Genomic DNA, 20,453 nt, shown 5'->3' with positions numbered 1-20,453 from the left:
TTTTCACATTTTTAATTATTTTTTAAAAAATTACTTAATTTAATTAATATAAATTTAATTTATCACCCTCCTCGTCAACTTCAAAGATGCCTTTATTCAATGGGGGGACGGAAGAAGGCAACCCCCAATATGAATTTGCCATTTTCTTGAAAAGGTTGAATGGTAGCTGTCAGGATAACCCTCAATGAGAATATGCAAAACGGTGGCCTTACACGTGCCAAGTTTTGATTGGGTGGAGCTTTTGCTGACTGTGAATGACATCAGTGCTGGGCTCTTCGTTCATCTCCTTTTGGATATTAATGCAAATTTTTGTCCTTTGTGTTGGTTGCCAGTTTGCCACAGCAATCAATAGTTTTCATGGTTTATCACGAACTTTTGGGCTGTGATTCCATGTTTTTGGCATCATACTTGGAAATTTGAGAGCAAAATGGACCTTCAGATTTGTCTAAGAGAACTTGTCATTCATCATAGCTTAATTGAAAATAAAAAATTAGATAATTTTGTAATTAGATTATATATTTTTTCACTTTAAAATTAACAAGTGAAATAGTATTCAAACATATTGATTTAATAAATACGCATTTCGTTTTTTTTAATTTTAGAAATAATTAGAGTGTTTTAAACAAAATCACTTAGATTTGCTTACAGATATAAAGAAATAGAGTTTTTAACTAATTATTCGTAAATATATTTAATATTTATTTATTTATTAAGTTTAACAAATGATGTTGAATAATATTTTTATCTTCATTATTAAATGAATTAAATATAAATAAAAATATGTTCAGTTTATTTATATTTATAAATAAATTCATTTAAAACTTATTTACTTATTATTTATTTATTATTAGTTTACTTTTTATTTATAATAATATTAATAAAATTATATTTTAATTTTTTTAATTTTTTTAATTTTATTTTAAAATTTATTTATATTTATTTAAATTCATTTATGTTCATTTAAGATTTGTTTAATTTAATTTATTTGATTATGATTTATTTATTATTAATAAATATATTCATTTATATAGATTTGTTAACATATTGATTAATTATTCATAAATAAATTTATTTAATTTAATTAAATAAACACGAATCGAATATAAATAATTTATTATTTAAATAAAAAATTTTAAATAAATAAAATAATTATTTTAACAAACATAAATCAAATATTAATATTTTAAAAAATAAATGAATAAATTATATTTTTTTTATTTATATTTGATTCATTTAAAATTTTAAATTTACTCAAGTAATCGAAAAAAGTAATTGTAAGGGGACTAGGACTGGTGATGCTGCTAAAATGCAAGGTGACAAAACATCTAAAGTAAATCATTTTTGTTTTTTCGAATCATAAAGTAAATCATTGTTAATTATTATCCACAAAAACAAAATTCAATCAGAGATTAGTAAAAAAAAAATTAATTTGGTCATAGTTATAATTAAATCTACAAACCCATCTCAAGATTAATTATTAATAAATCTCAAAAAAATCAAAAGTGGATATGGTCGTTTGTGAAGAAAATGAAGCGAAGAAAAGTTAAAGTTTTGATGATGTTTAAGTAAGAGTAAAACCAAAACTAAAACCGAAACCATGGTTAAGGTTGTGAACATAAATTAAAAACTAATAATTTATTTATAAATTTAATATTTTATAATTTTAAATGTAAAAATTAATAAATAAATAGATTAAATAAATATGTTAAATAAATATAATAATTAGTATATTTATATTATATTAAATATTAAAATTTATATATTTTTATTATATTTTATATAAAAATTATATATTATAATTTATATCGATATAAAATATAAAATATATTTTTTAAAATTTTATTAAATTTAAATATAATTATTATTAAAATTTTAAATTTTATTATTTTTATATTTTATTATTATATTTTATTTTAAATTATCCTGTCTAATTTTAAGTACTACTAAATAATTAAGTGAAAATGGTTGCTATCATGTGGCCACTGACGACAAAAACAGGGAGAGGTAGAGAAAGAGAGAGAAGATAACGTTAATTGCGGCGCCAGCGTGAGGGCTGACAGAGAAAAAAACTTTAAGAAAGAGACGATTGGGCGAATGGGCATCGGATTCTTAACATTTGTGAAAGGTTCAAAAGCTGATGGAACCCCATTTGCTTTTTTTTTTTTGTTTTTGGTTTCATCACACATTTCTATGGATCTCTTTCTCGTGTTAATTAACTAACCCTGGTCAGTGTCGGCTAAATCAACTGTAATAATTAATAAATATTTAAAAAAAATGAAATAAATGTTTTTTTTTAGAGAAAAAAAGTTTTAATTTGTGTTTTAAAATAATAGTTTTTAATTAATTCATTGAATATATGATGAAATTTTAAAATTATTTATGACTGAAAAACATTATCGAAGTAGTTTATAAGCATTAAAGTTGATTAGATTAGTTTATAAAATCTAATCATAAATTTTATGTAAGAAATTATATAAAATTATATATAATTAAAAATTTTTAATTTTAATTTTAAATTTATCTAATTATATATTAATTTGTTAATTTATTTTTTATTTAATTTAATGTAATAAATTCTTGTCGTATATTAGCATTCTATTTTTGGTTGTAACAATAATGGAGATTGGGATTATCATGGGAAGCTCCTGAATGAATCGTGATTTTTGTTTTCTTTAAAATGTTCCAAAGCCAGGAGGTGGGTACGAAGGTAACCATGGTTAATGGACAAGCAAAGTCAAAACGTTGAGAAAGGAAAGAGAAGGGGGGACGGGGAATTCTAAAAGTTGCGTAAGAAGGAAGCGAAAAGAATCCGAATTCCCAAAATCTCAATTCCAAAGCAAAGAAATTGTTGGGTGTGGATGGGCGTATGGACGTAGACCCATGGGTCCTACTTTGACGCGTTTACACGTCGTTTCCTACGTGGACATCACTTCCAAGCCACTCAAAGTTCCTCCACGGCTTTTCCTTTCTCAGCTTTTTTAGGTTTTTTTTTTTGTCTATTTTATGATGGATCATTGGATCGGAAGGTACAAATTTATTCTCCTATTTACTGTTTTAACATGACTGATTTAAATTTATTAATACTATTTAATTGATATAATTTTATTACTATCATATTTTTTTAGATATGATAATTCAAATATTTATATAATATAAAATATTAAAATTTATATATTTATATTATATTTTATATAAAAATTACATATTATAATTTATCTTAATATAAAAAAATAAAATATATTTTTTATTTTAATTAAACTCATATATAATTTTTATTAAAATTTTAAATCATATCAATTTTATATTTTATTTTTATCAAATTTTAAATTATCAGATTTTTATTTTTATTTTAAAATATTTTTTTATAAAATTTGTGATCTTTGTACAACAACTTTTTTCCATATGGAAAGTATAAAAAATAAAAAAGATTTTTAATTGTAAGTTTGGTTTTTTATTACCTTTTGATTTATTTTTTAAAATTATCATTTACATGTATAAATTTTCATTTTTGAGTTAAATTATGCAAATGCTATGAATTATTAAAACTATATTGAAATTAATAAAATAAAGTAATAGAGACAAGCTAAATATGTTAACTTATATAAGACCACCTTTTTTCACTAGTTTTTAAATTTGTAGATTTTTCTTATTTTGGTGACGAAATCAATTTTGGACTCAAATTTAGAAAACTCAAGATTAATAATACATTAACAAAACTAATCCCAACGGCAACATTTTAAAGTTTAGGAATGCCATGAAGGACGTGGAAACCAGTTCGTGGATAAAAAAGGGGTGATTTAGCGACGGCTGGCCTAACTAGACTAATCTTTTTTGCTTTATATTTTACATCAACTTCTCGTTTCTTGTTTTAGCCCTCCGAAGCTCTTTAACACCATTTTTCCCTTTAATGATGTGATTTTTCTTTTTGTCTTTGGATTAGGGCATTTACCTTTGTATTTTTTTCCTTTTGGACTGACACTCACCACATCAGCTAACATCAACTTCAATTCTTTTGAAATTAAATACACATAATTTTTCTTTTTCTTTCCTAACTATTTGGGATTTAGCGAAATGGAATTATTTATTAGAAAGTTAAGGAATTTTCTTTTTCCTTTTGCACGTCAATAATCTCATTCGAGGTGACCCATCTTTGTACTATACAAAAATCACAAGTATTATATATATATATATAACTAAATTTTCTGCTCTTATAAACTTGGTTTTCTTTTTTTTTTTTAACAAGAAATAAAATAAAAGTGTTAAAAATGATGTTATATAATAAAATTATGAAAATGATATTATTTTATATTTATTAAATTTTAAATTTTTTTACGTTTTTATAGAGATGATAATGAATCTAATCAAAATAAATTTTTATTCGCTTTGAATCTAGCTTGTAGTGACCCATATATGTTTAATCCATAATAGATCCAATTTGAAATTAATAAAATTTTAAAATTTTAATATAAAAAAGATTTTTAATGTAAATATAACATTAAATAAATAATAATAAAAATAATATATATACCAAGTAGATGTGAGATAAGCTTGTATAAAACTACTGAACTCTAACTTTTATTTTTTTAAATATCCAACTCAACTTCAATCTTGATTTAAAAAAAAAACTAAAAAAATCTTATAAGAATGAGTCGGATTGAAACGAGATGAATACGGGTTAAGTTATCAACTCTAGCTTTTATATTCAAATTAAAATTTTTTAATTATTTTTTAATTAAGGATTTCTCCTTATAATTGATTTTACGATTGATGATTAATATCATATCAAAACCTATATTCTGATATGTAATTTTTACTTTATACCTTTCTTTTATTTTATTACATTATTAAAGTGATATTATTTTATATTTATTAAATGTTTAAAAAAGTGCTGATCTATGAATATGTAACTACTCTTTCAAGGAAATGCTTGGTCAATTACTCAGTTTCTTTGTTTAGTTCATGCTATACTTAAAGAAGCAAAAACCCAAAAAGAAATAAAAAGAATAAGTGGCTTATCGGTTTTTGAGGGGACAGAGCACGTGCCCTTTCACGTTGTTGTTTTGGGGTTTATAACTTCATGTGCCTTCGTTGTTAATCTTTTGTTTCCCAAAAACTATTGTTCTTTTTTAATTTCTTTTGTTCAATAAATTAGGCCAATGGTCTTTTTTTTATTCTATTTTTTGGGCGAATTATATAAGCATGAATGAGTTAATTTCCATGACCACCCACGTTCAACATCTTGGTCCATGCAACGGCATTTTGTCATTTTATTTATTTTTACAAGAAATTTGATTAAACAATTAAATTTTGTTTAAACTTTATCAAACACAAATTTAAATTTGGCGTGGATTAAGTGGAATCTTAGGATAAATAAGAAAAATTTTTAAATTTTATTTAAAATTCAACTCAATTAATTCATTCATTCATACTTAAAAATATTTTATTTAACAATCTAAACTTTAAATACCAACATCTAACATATTCTGTCCTTAAATTGCTGATTCTATTTCAAAAAATCACTTGTTATAAAAGCAGAAAGATAGGTATAAGATACCTAATACTTTTTAGTGACATAATAATTTCAAAAAAATATAATGACACAATACGAAAATATATAATATGAATAAAAAATATAAAAAATTTTAGTAAAAAATTTAAATATATTTAACAAAATAAAAATATATATTTTATATTTTTATGTCGATATAAATTATAACACATAATTTTTATATAAAATATAATATAAATACATAAATTTTTTATATTTTATATTATATTAATATACAAATGATCAAATTTACCTTTCACATTATTTTTTTGTCTTGGTTATTGTATTGTATTATTAGTTATTATGATTTACTTAAGACTTAATTTGTTTTTTTTATAGAAGCCAAGAACCCAATTCGATCCCCATTCAGATATGCATGAATAGATGTCTTTCAACTTGATGGATGCTCTTTTGAGTCTTGACTTTTGAACCCAGCTGAGCCCTTCTTCGAGGTTCAATTATTGCACAAAAAAACAAAACAGATACCCTTTACCGCAGCTTCTATTTTGTTTGAGAGGGGCAAACTGATGTTATTGCCCATACCTTTTTCATTTTGCATACGTACGTTAACATTGCACCATGGTAATGATGCTTATAAGCTTGAATATACATATATAGCCATGCTGTCGCTGTTACGCATTCCTTTTCCATTTTAATTTCACATTCTACTCTTTTATCACATAGTTTTACTTTTCGTACACTCTTTGTATAAGAATTCACTAAACTTAAGCAAATATATCAAGGGATTAACATTAAAATAAAAAACCCTATTTTGATTTTGCTTGTCCAAAACAAATTAATCATATCATATATATATATATATACATACATATATATAATTCGTGTTCAAATAATTTTTATATCAATGTAGAAAATTATTTTTAGCCAACCAAATACTCATTAATCGAAACTAAAAAAAAAGATATAATTAAATAATTACATTGGCATTGAAGATTTTTTTTTCTCCAAATAATTTTATAAAAATGCAAAGCCATTACATGGCCACTAATTGAGAAATAATTTTTTTAATAATCAAACTAATCAATTAATTAGTTGACTTTGAATTGTTGAAGTGTAGCTAAATGTCAACTCTTGTAGTGTCAAAAATAGTGGTTGAGATCATCTCAATGATGAAGCAACAAAGCTGGTTGGCAAAGCAATGTGGCGCATATTTAAGCAAAGCACGGCTTTTTTCGTTAAAAAAGCATATTTTTTTAGTACAAAAGAAAGTATAATTCAAAAATAATAAAAAATTATAGATATTAAAAATTAAATTTAAATTTATTAAATGTCACATCTACTAAAATTATATAAACTTTATCATTGAACTAAATACGCAAATTTATCAAATAATGCTCTTTTTAAATTAAAATGGACTTAACAAAAATGAAAAATAAAAGATGGTATAGATTATAATGCATCAAAAAGTACTATTTTATTAAAAATAGTTAATAAAATAAAGTTTGATGATCACCCAAATTTCTTAGTTTTGTGCTAAGGTTCAAATCCCCTAGTTAATAATGCATAATTTGGCTAAACATCTAAAAAAAAAAAAGGATTAATTCATGGATGTCTGTCTTGTGTCATGCCTTTGGGATTCACTGTCAAAGCTTAAAAATTTCAACCACTGAATGCATGATGACCAAGGACTCGAAAAAAGTAGGTATGAAGAGTAAGATTTTTGAGTGGTCAAAGCTTTATCCTTCACAATAATACCCGATCTCAATTCTGCAGCATAGCATGTCAGATCATCTTCTTGTTGTAGGCCATGCATGTACCAAACAACACTCATCTTTTTACAAACCTTGGGCTCAAATAGCATGCATGGTTGTGTCGAATGGAAATGGAAGTCTCCATCTGCTTACAGGTACTTCTGGACCACCCTGTAGCTAAGCAAAACCAGCACAATCAAGCTCCATGTGCTATACAAAAGGCTAAACCTGAAGAAACAATCCAACGTGCAAAACTAGACTTTTTATTCAATGCTAAAATTTGACTTATAACTGATACCCTCTTTCACTTTAATACCTATCATTGCTAGGAAATGGACGACTATAATTACTAGGCTATTGATGATCCAACATGGGTGGATATCTGATGTTACAAGATAAATTGCATTTTTCAGTGCTAAAAGGGACCCAAATCTTGAGTTTGGATGTTGGCAATAGGAATAAAAAAGAAAAATACTGCTGCTATTGCCCTAGAGAAGATGTTTACTGGTTCATGTTTTGCTTCAAATGATAACAGCCTTGTCTATTCCTTTGTATTGCACAGCGGCAAGTTATGAAGAAGGTGCTCAGTGTAACAATGCAGAGAAAGGGAACCATTCTTGACGAGTAACATAAAAGAGAAGCTCAATTACATCTAATCTAACAGTTTAATAACCAAGTGCCATATCAAATTAATAGTCATCTGAATGAATGATTTACTAAGATCATAAACAAATGACTGAACTCTTCAACTGGGAAATCACAAATTATATTTTCACAAATGACTGAACATGGAATTTTTGCAAATTTACATTTTCTTTGAAGTGGTCCCAATAACATTTCCTGTTATCCTTATTCTGCCAGCAAGCTTTTCTATATCACATTTTTTCCACCCAAAAAGACGAGTCATTGCTTATCCAAACCATTCTAAACTATTCTTATAAGGATGCCAAGATACCTATTTTCAACATGGTGCATTACACATGTTGGCAATAATGAGGGAGGCAAACCAGCAAAACCACCAGTTTCAGTTACTCATTCGCTAAAAATTTTCAATTCAATGCATCAAACTTTTTCCCCGCTAAAAGATGCCACCCTCTTCATTATGAATGACTAGACTCTCCCACACTCTATACTCACTTACCTAACCCACAATAAGTATAATAATGCATAATCAACTGAGACAAGGCACATGAACATTAATGAATGGTGCACAACGTCAAAGAAATCCACCCAAACCAGTCATGGGCTCTACCACATGTAGAGGTAACCATTAGGTGGTGCAGGTCACCTTGGGTTTTACATTTTCTGTCATTTAAAGCTATTGACTTTTAAAATCAATCCAAGTTGGGTTTCAAGCAAGTCGGAAGATCTTTTGCGTTTAGATTGAATTTTATCACATTTTAGATAAAAAGCAGATAGTTATTCAATTCGAATTCAATTCAGAATCAAATTTGGTCATTTCAAGTGCAGGCTTGAGTTCATTATCATTTCAAGTGCAGGTTTGAGTTCATTATAATTGATTATTCTAAATTACATGGATCATATTGGTTCCAAGCAAATTGAGCAGATCAATTGGATCAATTCAACATTTATCACCTCTAACCACACAGAATCACAGGACAAAGCAGAAGGCATAAGCAATCAAGTTTATAAGATGGGAGGTTCACTAAAATGGAAAATAGTTTTTAGCACATACTAAAAAACAACAGACATTACAAACTGAGATCATACATTTTACATTTTTTGACAATTGCAAAGACAATAGAGTTTAACAAACAAGAACCCAGAATCTGTTATAAGCAAATGGAGGTGCAGACATACAAATACAAATGACTGGATTTCCGGTACCAAGATGATCTTACAATCAGAAGAAGCATCGCAAGAACGCTACTATTTCTCTGAAGGCATCCCTGTTATTCGCTCCAGATCCATCTTGCAATTCTCCCTCAAATCTTTTAGTGCAGTGTAACCGGCTTGCTGCCAAAAAAGTTCAATTGTATCCGTCACATATAAGATTATACATGAAAAATCCTATTCAAGGTATAGAAAGTTAGCAATCGTAAGAATTTATCCTGATAGTAAGTAGCCATGAGCTCCAGCAATGAAGCATTGATTAGAGAGCTAAGACTCTCAAAGAGTCCAAAAACCAAGAAATCAGGATGAGGAACAAAATTCAAATGAGGTTTTTTAACCAAAGGCTTGTTTTAAACAGTATGACTCGGGCTTCTTATGATAAACTAAGTTCTTCAGATCATTCAAGCAATATGTTGAACAAGTAAAAAAAAGGTAAAATCTGTAGAACAAGAAGTAATTTAACAAATGGACCACAGGTAACTTAGACATGGGAAATTAAGATCTAGGCTAAAGATGAATATATCAAACTTACAAGCTGGTTGCTTTCATGAACAAATATGTCCTCCATGTTAAGAAAGAGTGATCTCCACTGACTCATGAGGTCAGATTCTAATTTTGAAGATTTATTGAAATTTCCCTGGCTATGTATGTCAGTCTGCTTCCCCCTGCCACTTTTCTGAACTAAAATGCTTGCTTCTTTCTGACTTTTCTTCAAAACTGAGAAAATGTCGAAAACATTCATACAGAAATGAACATTCTATGTCACGATTACAACCAAAATAAAACAAAGGAAACTAAAGCAAAGATACCTATTCAACTTACCAGCTATTCGACCCTTGATATCCTGGTAATGAAGGTCTGACCAAATGTAAGCAGCTGATTATCAGTGTAAAACAAGCATAACCCATTAGATAACACATGACAAGATAAACCATTCTTACCCACTAATGTAGCAAACAACAAATCCAAGATAAGAAGCTAAAGTGGTTACCTTTCAAGCAAAAAGAACAAGAGCAAGCTTTGAGCATATCAACACTGGCATTCAAATTCTCACAACCATCATTCTTAAGTCCCACACACCTCTCCAACTCAAATGACCTAGAACTCTTTGAGGACGCTTTAGGCAACTTCGACCACTCAATACACCCACCTTTACTCGAAGCCAATCTACCAACGCCCAGATCCATACCCTCATTCCAACTACTATCATTCAATGTATCCCCGACTTCCATAACACCTTCACCTTGCTCTAACGTATCATCACTATCAGACAAATCAAACCCTTCTTTAACCTCACTAACTTTGTCATTAACCGACACCAAATCCTCCTTTAATGTATCAATTTCCCCACTACAAGTAGGCAAAAAATGAGGGTTTGGTTCAAATTGGGGTCTTTTAGATTTCTTTTTGATCAAATTTTGTACACCTAAACAAACTTGTTTTGTAAAGTGGGTGTCTGCTTCTTCTTTAGAATTAAACCCTAACTTTTCCGAAATCGACGAAAACCCTCTTTTAACTGATCGATTTGTAATGTCACCCAAAATCGGACGAACTTTGGGTTTCGAGTCCGTAAAATTATCTCCGTTCATTGTCCCCAATTCAGCTTAAATCTGTTTAAAACAAAAGAAAAAAAAAAAAAGGGTTCATCCAAAACAAATGAAAATTAGAAGCAAAAATGGGGGCTTCAGAGATACTACTCACCTGTTGATCAGAATATGAAAATGAAGAGAAAATAAATTTTTAAAAAAAAAGTTAAGGGTTTTGAAGAAAAAAAAAAAGGTTTTGTGTTTTGGCGATTTGGTGAGGGCGGGAAACAGGGGGAATTCGGAGCCTGACCCACGATTTTGAAAATGCGATTTTGGATTTTATTTATTTTGGAGAGAAGTCAATTGATTGATTATTATTCGGTTGGTTGATTAATTTTAAATTAAATTATTTAAAATTAAATTAATAGAATTATATTATATTATTTTTATTAATTAAATAAAATTTTTTAATTTTAAAAATTACTTATTCAAATTAAATTTAATCAATTAATTTTTTTGATTAATTGAATAATAAATATAATTAAATTAAAATTTAAACTATTAATTTCTTATATTTTAAATAAATTAAATAAAATTATTCAATAAAATATTTAAATATGAAAATATTATATTAAAAATTCCAATAATTTATTAAATAAAATAATTAATTTCATATTTTTTTATATTTCGATTAAAATTTTAGTTGATTTGATTTTCAAATTAAATTAATCAAAAATAAAAACTTTTTTAAAATTATTTTTATTAAGCGATTAAAATTAATTTGATGATCAATTGATTAATCAAATTATAATAATTTAATCGATTAATTAGATTAAAATCAAATTATGAATACCCATGATATCAAGAAAATGACTGAATCTGCATATTTACTAGTCTTGAACTCCTCCAGTCCAATTTTGAACTATGTGCAACAACTCTTTGAAATTTACAACCAAACCAAACCTTAATATTCTTGTATTTGATAATTACATAGCCTTGAAAAATCTAGTTGGCCTGCAATTTGAGGTATGCAATTCGAGCTGCTTCACTTTTCTGTCTAACATCCTCGTACATTTTCAGAGAGGCCTCCGAAAATTTGTTTAGTCTATCAAGAACGCGAGTCAAACTTGTTTGTATGCAGCAGGAGTTTGAAGATGCATCATCATTTGTATCACCATCTTTGCTCTCTGATTCTTCATCGTTTGCATCAACTGATTTCTCTTTCTTCGGCTGTTGTTCTACTTGTTGTTCCATTAGATGGCAAAGATCAGATAAGAAGGCTTTGATGGCAACACTAAGTTCCTCGGCTGGCAAAGCTTTTATTCCAGCTGACCACTCACGACACAGAACAAATATTGGTGGTCCGAATCCTAGGTATCGATAAGGAGAGAATGGATTCTTGTTCTTTGAACGTTCCTGTGGTTCCATGATACAGTTTTGCAGCCAACCATTCAGAGCTTCCAAATAGGATGCATGGCTATTGACCCAGTCTGTAAAGCTTACACCAAAGCATTCGATCTCTTGCTGAAGCTGAGCCATAATCTGCCTGCGTGTATCTCCCTGTGGAGCACCTGTTGTGTTCCTTGAATGGTATGCAAGTGAGATGGTGATATACTGTGAATGATGGCATTCAAGCATGGCCTTCCACATCCTTAGAAATCTGCAAAGACAAGCGTTACTTCAGTCAAGATATCAATGTCAATGATTGAGAATGCTTAAGATTTCACTGCATATGAGAACAAAGTTTTAGGATATTTTTACTCACCCCTGAATTAATTCTACAAGTTGTGGCTGCAACTCTTCATCTCTCATTTTTTCAATCCGCTTTGATATAGTATTAACAGAATGAAGTGCAACTCTAATCCGGGAGTGTAGATCCTTTATAACTGCCCGGGTTTTATCAATCACTTGAGTCCTAAAATCCTTAGCAAACTGGTGTCTGAGCTGATCACACTTCCGATCATACTCCTTCCTGATAGATTCACTGGCCTAAAGGTTGCAAAGAAGCAAACAAGTCAGAGGATTGAATGGCAATACTATTAATTAGATACCTTGAAAGCAATGCTACTAATACGGGGAGATTTTGATTAAAGATGCTTGTAAACTTTATTGATACTCCTAACGCCTTTCTACGAGTCCCACAGAGGAATGGATGTGCGTGTTTGCTTACCTGCACTTTCCTAAAAATCACCTAACAGAGATTCTGTATGACCTAATCAAGCTTTGCATGAGGGATAAAAAATATAAAAAGGAAAACAAATTACTAAGGAGATCCTTTGTCATATGAATACATGTGTCTACCTGTGGCACAAAAAGGTCCCTATTTAGTTCTTGAGGAAAGGTAATATTGAAATGTAAAGCATATACCAAAGATTTTGTACCTATTACAGAAACTAAGAACCATTATTACTGTCATTTCGGAAACCAAATGAAAGAAGCATTAAGGAGTAACAGCATTTGTGGTGTCTGAAGTAGAAGAAACTAGGAGAATAGAAAGGATACACATATGAGGATAGAAGCTAATCATATTAGCCATCCTATGCCAGTCTTTTGGTGGGATTTTACATACAGAAATATCTGGAGATAAGAGATATGAACCTTGGAGTCCAAATATCTTAATTTGTCCTTAAAACAGAAAGAACATTTTAACTTTTGTGGTTTCACGTTCAATGCTCAGTAGCTGTTCGAAAAACAAGACAAATACATAAAACAAAGCTCCAGCCTCCAAGAGTTTGGAAACATTTCTTTATTAGTTGCAAAGAAGACAGTTAATTTATTTAGCCAGGAATCTTGCATAAACAATTGCTCAGGGAATTTTTAAACCTTCAAGTTGGTAAATAAGATTATACATGCCAATGTTCAACAATCATGTCATCAGCATTTAAAGCAATCCTGTAATTTAGATTGACTATGCTTCATTGCAATAAGAAGTTTGAGCAAAAGATAAAATTTCCCTTGCATCAAAAGAGAGAAAAAGAAAGAGGAAACAACACATGTCCAGTCACCCACGGAAGGTCTACCTCTAAAACAACACGTCGGCTAAGCCAAAAGGAAATTGTGTATGGGTATTATTGACAGGGAAAACACATAATGTAGTACATACAACGCAGTTGTTCGAGTGTCCTTCACATAGTATAATTATTCAAGCAACCAGATCATCTTTTCATCGTATATTTACCAAACAACAATCACAAAAAATAATAATATTCTCCTTTTAAAGTAGTACTCCAAAAGGTTCTTGTTAATGCATAGATTCTTGAGACCTCAGAAATAAATATATGTAAATGCTAAATATAAGCTCTGTAAGAATTTATTAAGCCCTTTTAAACTGCTTAAATTCTCGGGTGTAAAAGAAAAACAATCCTTTATATCTAAAACAAAGATATCTTATAGCCATGAAAACCAACAATGAGATTAGAACTTATACCACAAAACCAACATTGCTCTCTTGAATTCAAGTTCCCAATATGTGTGCATCAAGATATTCTCTGACAAAAAAAAAAAGAAAAGAGAAGATATGCACCACTAAAATATGTTTAAGACGTTTCAATCAGTACCTTTACTTCATCGTAGAGTTTTCTTTCCCAGGCATACAGTCTGTCCAATGTGGACGAATGACTACCAGCAATCATGCAGAACTCTTCAATAAAGTCACTTCCGCTATCATCAGCATTGTCTTTAGATGCTGAGGCTAGTGGATTCCTTGATGAAGAAGACCTCGAAGATGCTGACCTCTTCCAATGTATGACTTTAGTTACATGTTGTACTGGCTCTACAATATTATGACATGAGAAAAGAATGAAATATTCATAAGTGGTTACGTAAAAAAGTTAAACAAGTAAAAATCCACTAAGTTGAAAAAGATTATCCTACAATTGGCTGTATGCTAGACATATTATGACCATAACTAACATCTGACAAATGAATACCACAATCAGAAAAGAAAAAAAAAAAAAAAGAAAAAAACCAATCACTTAAAAAAGAAATAGAAAAGAGAAAAACAAACAGTTGAACCTTGCTTCTCTATGCTAAATAGCATTCAATTCATCATAATGGTGGTCTACTCTAATCCCACCTTATGCAAGAATGCAAAGGCGTCTAATTTTTACAACTACCGCCATAAAATAAATGCAAAATATCAAGATTGTAATAAGCTCTTTCTCCAGTGAAAATTGACTTATTGTTCCAGCCCACAGGATAGATACAAAAACTTATTGTTCCAGCCCGCAGGATAGATACAGAAGACAGAACTTACCATGAGAAACAAAAGCAGTCTTTCCTTGGCAGCAAACAAGTTGGAAAGCTGCCAGAAAAGCTGAGGATCCCCCTGCAAGAATTAATTTATTCATAAGATGCTAGCAGAAGACAATTCAGTTGTATATGTAGCTAGCTTTGAATAGACAATAAAGGAGCCAAAATCCAAAGGTAGAAGTTCACAGAGAAATAAACTGTTCCTCAAGGATAAAACATGATTACCTTCAGCTTCGGAATATCCAACCCTGATTTTGTTTGACTCAAGCATCCTGGAGACTTCTCTGCCTGCTTCAGAGGCTCGGAAGAAACGATGCTCAATATCTTTTATGCTTGAAAGAAAATCCTTAGCTCTGTGGGTTATAAACTCAGAAGGGTCCTCTCTTTCTTCATATAAATCTTTATCTGCAGCAGCCTTTTCCCTCTTTGAACTTGATTGTTCAAGACAACCTTTGCCAATCAAAGTTTCACCTGGCCTATTTACATTATCTTCCTCACCTAGCTGCCTCACTTCCTTGTCATTTGTCTGCCTAATACTAGAATTTCCTCGCCCTAATCCAATAAAAAACATATCATGCTCCATTGAACTACCACGACTATGATTACGAGTTGCTGAACTATCGGCATTTCTCCCAGATTCTTGGCACAAAATTCCTTCATTCCACGCATTATTTTCATCCAAACCACCATGATCAACCCCTTTGCTCCGAAACTCTCTCCACTCTCTCAAATCCTCAAAATCCATATCCACCCCATTATTCCCCACAAATCTAAAACTCTCGCTGTCATCAACAGGATCGAAAAAATCCCAAGAAGAACCTGACTCAAAAGGAGGAGGTGGAGGCGGCGGCATTGCCATTGCCAATGAGTCATCCTCCACAAAACTACCAGTACTAGGATTAACCTTAACAGTCACAGCAGCACTATTCCCTGCTCTCATGTAACTCAAATTCGCCGTTTCCGGCGAAATGGGGCTCTCATTATTCAATGGTGAATCAGAAACCTCAGCTCCTAAATGAGAAGGAGATGGCGAAGGGTAGGAGGAATGGGAAGGTGTTTTGTCAAGCTCAGTAGCTGAGGTTGATAGAGAAGACTCTATCAATATATCAGCTTCAGCAAATCTTCTTAAAGCGATGCCAATATTTCTAAGAGATTGAATATAAGAAACATGTGCAGCGGCAAGAGCATACCTCGATTCGATAGCTAGCTTTATGAATCTCCTTCTTTCTTTACACAGACGCAAGGCTTCATTTTTATCACCTTTTGAGTTTCCACAACCCATTTTTTTTTTTACCAACAACAAAATGACCCAGTTCACGAAATTAACACATTTGGCTAATGACTAAAGGATAACATAAAAAAACCCAACTTTGGGTTAAAATTAAGGAAGTCATTTTAGTATAAAAAACCTATTTTTTGTTGTAGAAACTCTCTTAAAACCAAGAAAACAGAGGAGAACAGAGCAAATTTTTCAGGCACAAAAGCAGAAGAGTTACAACACAAAGCGAGGAACCCAGTTGGAGAAAGGCCTTTCAATGACGATTGAGACAAGAGAGGGAAAACGAAAACGAGAAATGAAAGAGAGAACAGTGGGAAAATAGCAAAAGAGAAAACAGAGGACTAGTAGTTTTCAACTAGACAGACAGAGACGAGAGAAGAAAACAGAGGCAATGCAGAAGAAAGAGTGGTTGGAGAGTAATAAAATCAAGCACATTGATGGATGAAAGCTAAGAAGAAGCCAATCCGAATTCCATCTTTGAAACTCAGAAGACCCTGAAGCAATTTGGAGATTTTTTTGTGAAGAAGAAAATGAGAGCAAAATGACAAAAAAAAAGAAAAAGAAAAAACAGAGATAAAAGTGGAATCTGATACAGTGGATAGTGAGAGAAGGAGCCTGCCTCGGTTTATGTGTTATTTCTTCATTTATTCCATTTCATAAAACCAAAGAAAAAAAAAAACAGAGGTCTCCAACTTTAAATAATCAGTTTTTTTTGTAAAATATATATTTTCCAATATTTTTGTTAATAAATACCTTAAGAACATAAAAATTTATACTATTAAATACAGAAATTAGCTATTAGTGTGATTTTTTTTTTAAAATCCTAAACTTATAATTTTTTTGAGGAAACTATTTTGATATTAATATTTAATGTTACATAAAATATTTTTTTTGAAATATAAAATTATTATTTTTAATAATAACCCAAAATAAAAATGTTTTAGAGCAGTTGTTAACCAAAAATCTTTTTATTATTGTATAAAAATTTTGAGAAAATTAGCATTTTATTTTTACAGAAGAGATTGTTCAAAGTGTGTCAGATGAGAAGAAAACCTGCTTTTTACGGCATTGGGAAATGTGCTTATTGACAGATTTGCCCTTTCATGTTTCCGGATGTACCCTCTAACGGCTCCACTAAAATCCGGGTTTTTGGGGAGTTATGTTTACCTTTTCTCTCCTTTTCTGTATAAAGCCAGCTAAATAAAATGTATTTTCAACTCTCTCATAAGCAACGATTTGATTTTTTTTTATAGTCTTTTTTTTAATTTTAATTAATTAATATTTTAAATATTTTGTTAAATTAAACCTTTACAAAAATATTTTTTAAAATATCTTCATTCAAAATTTTTAAAAAATATTTTTATGTAATTTAATTAATAATTTATTAAAATTTTGGTTAATGAATGTTTATAGCATTTATTAATGATTATTTAATTATTAATATAATTTTTTTTATAATTAATGTACTATTTTTATCAAATTCAAGTATATAATTTCATCTTAAATAGTGTTATTATGCATTGATTAGCATTTTTTATATACTAAAAAAATGCAGTTAAAATTGAAATTTTTTATGAGCTTCTTCTACCTAGTGGGTGACTGACTGTCCAATTCTCCACTTGCAGAAGTGGGCTTTGGTTTTACTAAAGAATAGCTCATTAGCGTTGGTTTTACTAAAGAATAGCTCATTACTGAATATTCTCTTGTTTTTTTTTTTTTTTTTATGAGACAGTGATTGGAATATTCAAGAATATAAAAAAAAAAATTTTATTTTTTAATATTAGTATTTTTTTTTACTTTTATACAATTTTATTTAAACTTTTTTACCTTGCTATTTTTTAATTAATTTTCATCTATTTTCTTAATTTAAAATTGTTAAAATTTTTGTAACTTATTAATTTCCATGTACATTAATCATTCTAAAACAAAATAATAGATATCCCCATTATTTTTTAAGGAAGAAGATCCTTATTTGATGAATTATTTCACTTTATTAGTATGAGTAACTTATTTGTTTTTAAATGAAATTGTAATTTAAAATAAAAAAAATAAAATACATATCCTATGGATTAAAATTTTAAACTTATTAATATTATTTTTTAAAATAATTTTATAAATTAATTGAATTAAACTTCGTATTAAAATAACTTATCATATTTTTTACATAAAAAAATGTCTTAACAAAAAATTTATTAAAAAGACCAAAAAAGAAAGAAATGAGTATGGGTTTGAGATTGGAATTGGGATTGGGATTGGGATTTTTTTTTTTTTTAAAGGGTACAGAATTTTACTGATCAGGTTGGTAGTGGAAGTGGGCAATTGTCAATGATTATTATTAATGGGTAGATTGCTGTTAATATCATCTTAATTAATTGCTATTACAATTGAATGACATAAATTTTTATTGTTTTTGGTTTTTTTTTTTCAATGGAGATGGGTAAAAAGAGGAGATTGAATGATACTTTACCCAAAAAAAAAAAAACCCAATTTAATTGAAGAGACAAAAAAAAAAGAGTAAACAATTGTAGAAATTTTTGTGAAAAGTGGAAAGAAACACATGTTATGCACAATCCTATGGTAGATTTTGAAAACCAAATAGGAATTACTAGGTGGCTTGGTAACTATAGTTTTACAAATGTAAGTTAACTTGAACATAGTTTTAATGGTAATTACAATTTAAATATTCTAAATGGTAGTTAATTTTAAATCTTTTTAGTAAATTTTCACTACAAATATTGCAATGTATCTTTTTATACTAATTAGGCATCTTTTTTTATAGCTTTGAATTAACTTAAAAGTACTAAGCAACTTGGAAAAGTAAAAGAAAAGAAAAAAAAAAAAAAAAAGGGTTTTAACTTCATGCATTCACATGCAATCCACCATGCTATGTCTTGTAGGTTACCCTTTTATATAGGACAAGCAACTATGAAAACTTGAATAGTTAATTCTTCTTTAATATTCCTCGACCTTTTTGAGGGAAATGAAGTGTTTAATGCATGACAGTTTGCATTTTTGGATGGCTAATGCTTGTGTTTTAATTTACTTCACCTTATTTTCTTAGGGTGAAAGATATAGTACAATAATATGCTTGCTTCAATAATGGAAATTGAACCAAATTTTTTCAAGATTGTGCTAAATGCATTAAAATATGAAAAAGTGTAGACATAAATAATGATGGATTGCATAAATAATGCTAATTTTAAAATAAAAATTCAGATAGTGCTACATGCATATTGCACTCTCCACTCATTTATTTGTAAGTTTTATTCTAAAGATTTAAGTGAAAAGTATTAAAAATTTTATGGATTATAATAGAATTTTAAAAATAAAATTTTATGTGATTGTATTAAATGAGTATGAATTTTTTTTTTTTTGCTTGATCAGAAGAATTATTGAGTAAATTGCATCACACATTCATAACTTTTATGTAATATTTTATTATTATTAATCATTTTTTAAAAAACATTTTAGATTCATCTATTTCATTAAATGTATTTGATGAGTACATACATCTAAGTGCATGTACCGTTTCACTTTTCATATTGGTCTATACTAACCTGTCCCTAGTCGTATTGACCATTTCAACCTACATCGATCCTATTGGTTGTTATACCTTTTTTTTTTTTTTTCATTTTCATTTATGTTATTATTTTAATCAATACCTAATACATGTTCATTAAATTAGGTTCTTGAATAATAATTTACTATAATTTCTTATTATTTTTATATTTATTTGAGATTTGAAATTTTTTAATATTAAATATTTATGGTTTTTAAAATTTTTATTTGCATATAAACATTTAAATGTGTAAAATTGCATATAAACATGTCATAATTCTTTAAATTTTTAATGATATTGGATGGAAAGGATGAAATTGTAATATTACTTTCAAAAAAAAAATTTAGATCAATTATAACGCTTTATAATTTCCAATTAATTCATGTTCATTTGCATATTTCTGATGTGATTTATGGGTACTTCCCTTCAAATTCTTTTGATGTAGTTTCCTTTTTCGTTTTCAAATTTGGAGTGATATGACCCGTGCTTTCTTTTGTCGTCTTTTATTAAAAGGGGGGAAAAGCATGCTAATCAAGGTTTTTTTTTTCTTTGCACTTTGAATTATACTAATCCTTGTGACATTTATGGAGGATAGCAATGCATACTTTCTTTGCATTTTTTTTTGTACAAAAAAATTTACGAAAAAATAAGTTAAGTTATTCAATTCTCCAAATTAAAATAAAATATTTAATAAGTAATAATCGAAAATTATGCATTTCAAATG

The 20,453-nt window shown here is 28.8% G+C and overlaps 2 protein-coding genes across 2 annotated transcripts; both read right to left on the bottom strand.

The window, feature by feature from the left end:
• Positions 1–8,928: 8,928 nt before the first annotated feature.
• On the bottom strand, positions 8,929–10,954 carry LOC111292107 (uncharacterized). The gene is made up of 5 exons (XM_022884322.2): positions 10,816–10,954; positions 10,106–10,724; positions 9,937–9,990; positions 9,647–9,831; positions 8,929–9,237 (listed from the first exon to the last, which is right to left on the bottom strand). The coding sequence occupies exons 2-5, from the start codon at positions 10,701–10,703 to the stop codon at positions 9,151–9,153; spliced, it is 924 nt and encodes a 307-aa protein (XP_022740057.2). The 5' UTR covers positions 10,704–10,724; positions 10,816–10,954; the 3' UTR covers positions 8,929–9,150.
• A 518-nt stretch (positions 10,955–11,472) lies between these two features.
• LOC111292514 (bZIP transcription factor, putative (DUF630 and DUF632)) lies at positions 11,473–16,832 on the bottom strand. Its single transcript, XM_022884937.2, has 5 exons — positions 15,117–16,832; positions 14,896–14,967; positions 14,198–14,412; positions 12,406–12,629; positions 11,473–12,300 (listed from the first exon to the last, which is right to left on the bottom strand). The coding sequence occupies exons 1-5, from the start codon at positions 16,171–16,173 to the stop codon at positions 11,646–11,648; spliced, it is 2,223 nt and encodes a 740-aa protein (XP_022740672.2). The 5' UTR covers positions 16,174–16,832; the 3' UTR covers positions 11,473–11,645.
• Positions 16,833–20,453: the final 3,621 nt, after the last annotated feature.

The sequence above is a fragment of the Durio zibethinus genome, chromosome 10, assembly GCF_047325235.1.
Source record: "Durio zibethinus cultivar Kanyao isolate XHJ-2024 chromosome 10, ASM4732523v1, whole genome shotgun sequence".
Classification (NCBI taxonomy): domain Eukaryota; kingdom Viridiplantae; phylum Streptophyta; class Magnoliopsida; order Malvales; family Malvaceae; genus Durio; species Durio zibethinus.
The sequence above is the reverse complement of the archived record's forward strand: the minus strand, read 5'-3'. Positions and strand labels throughout refer to the sequence as shown.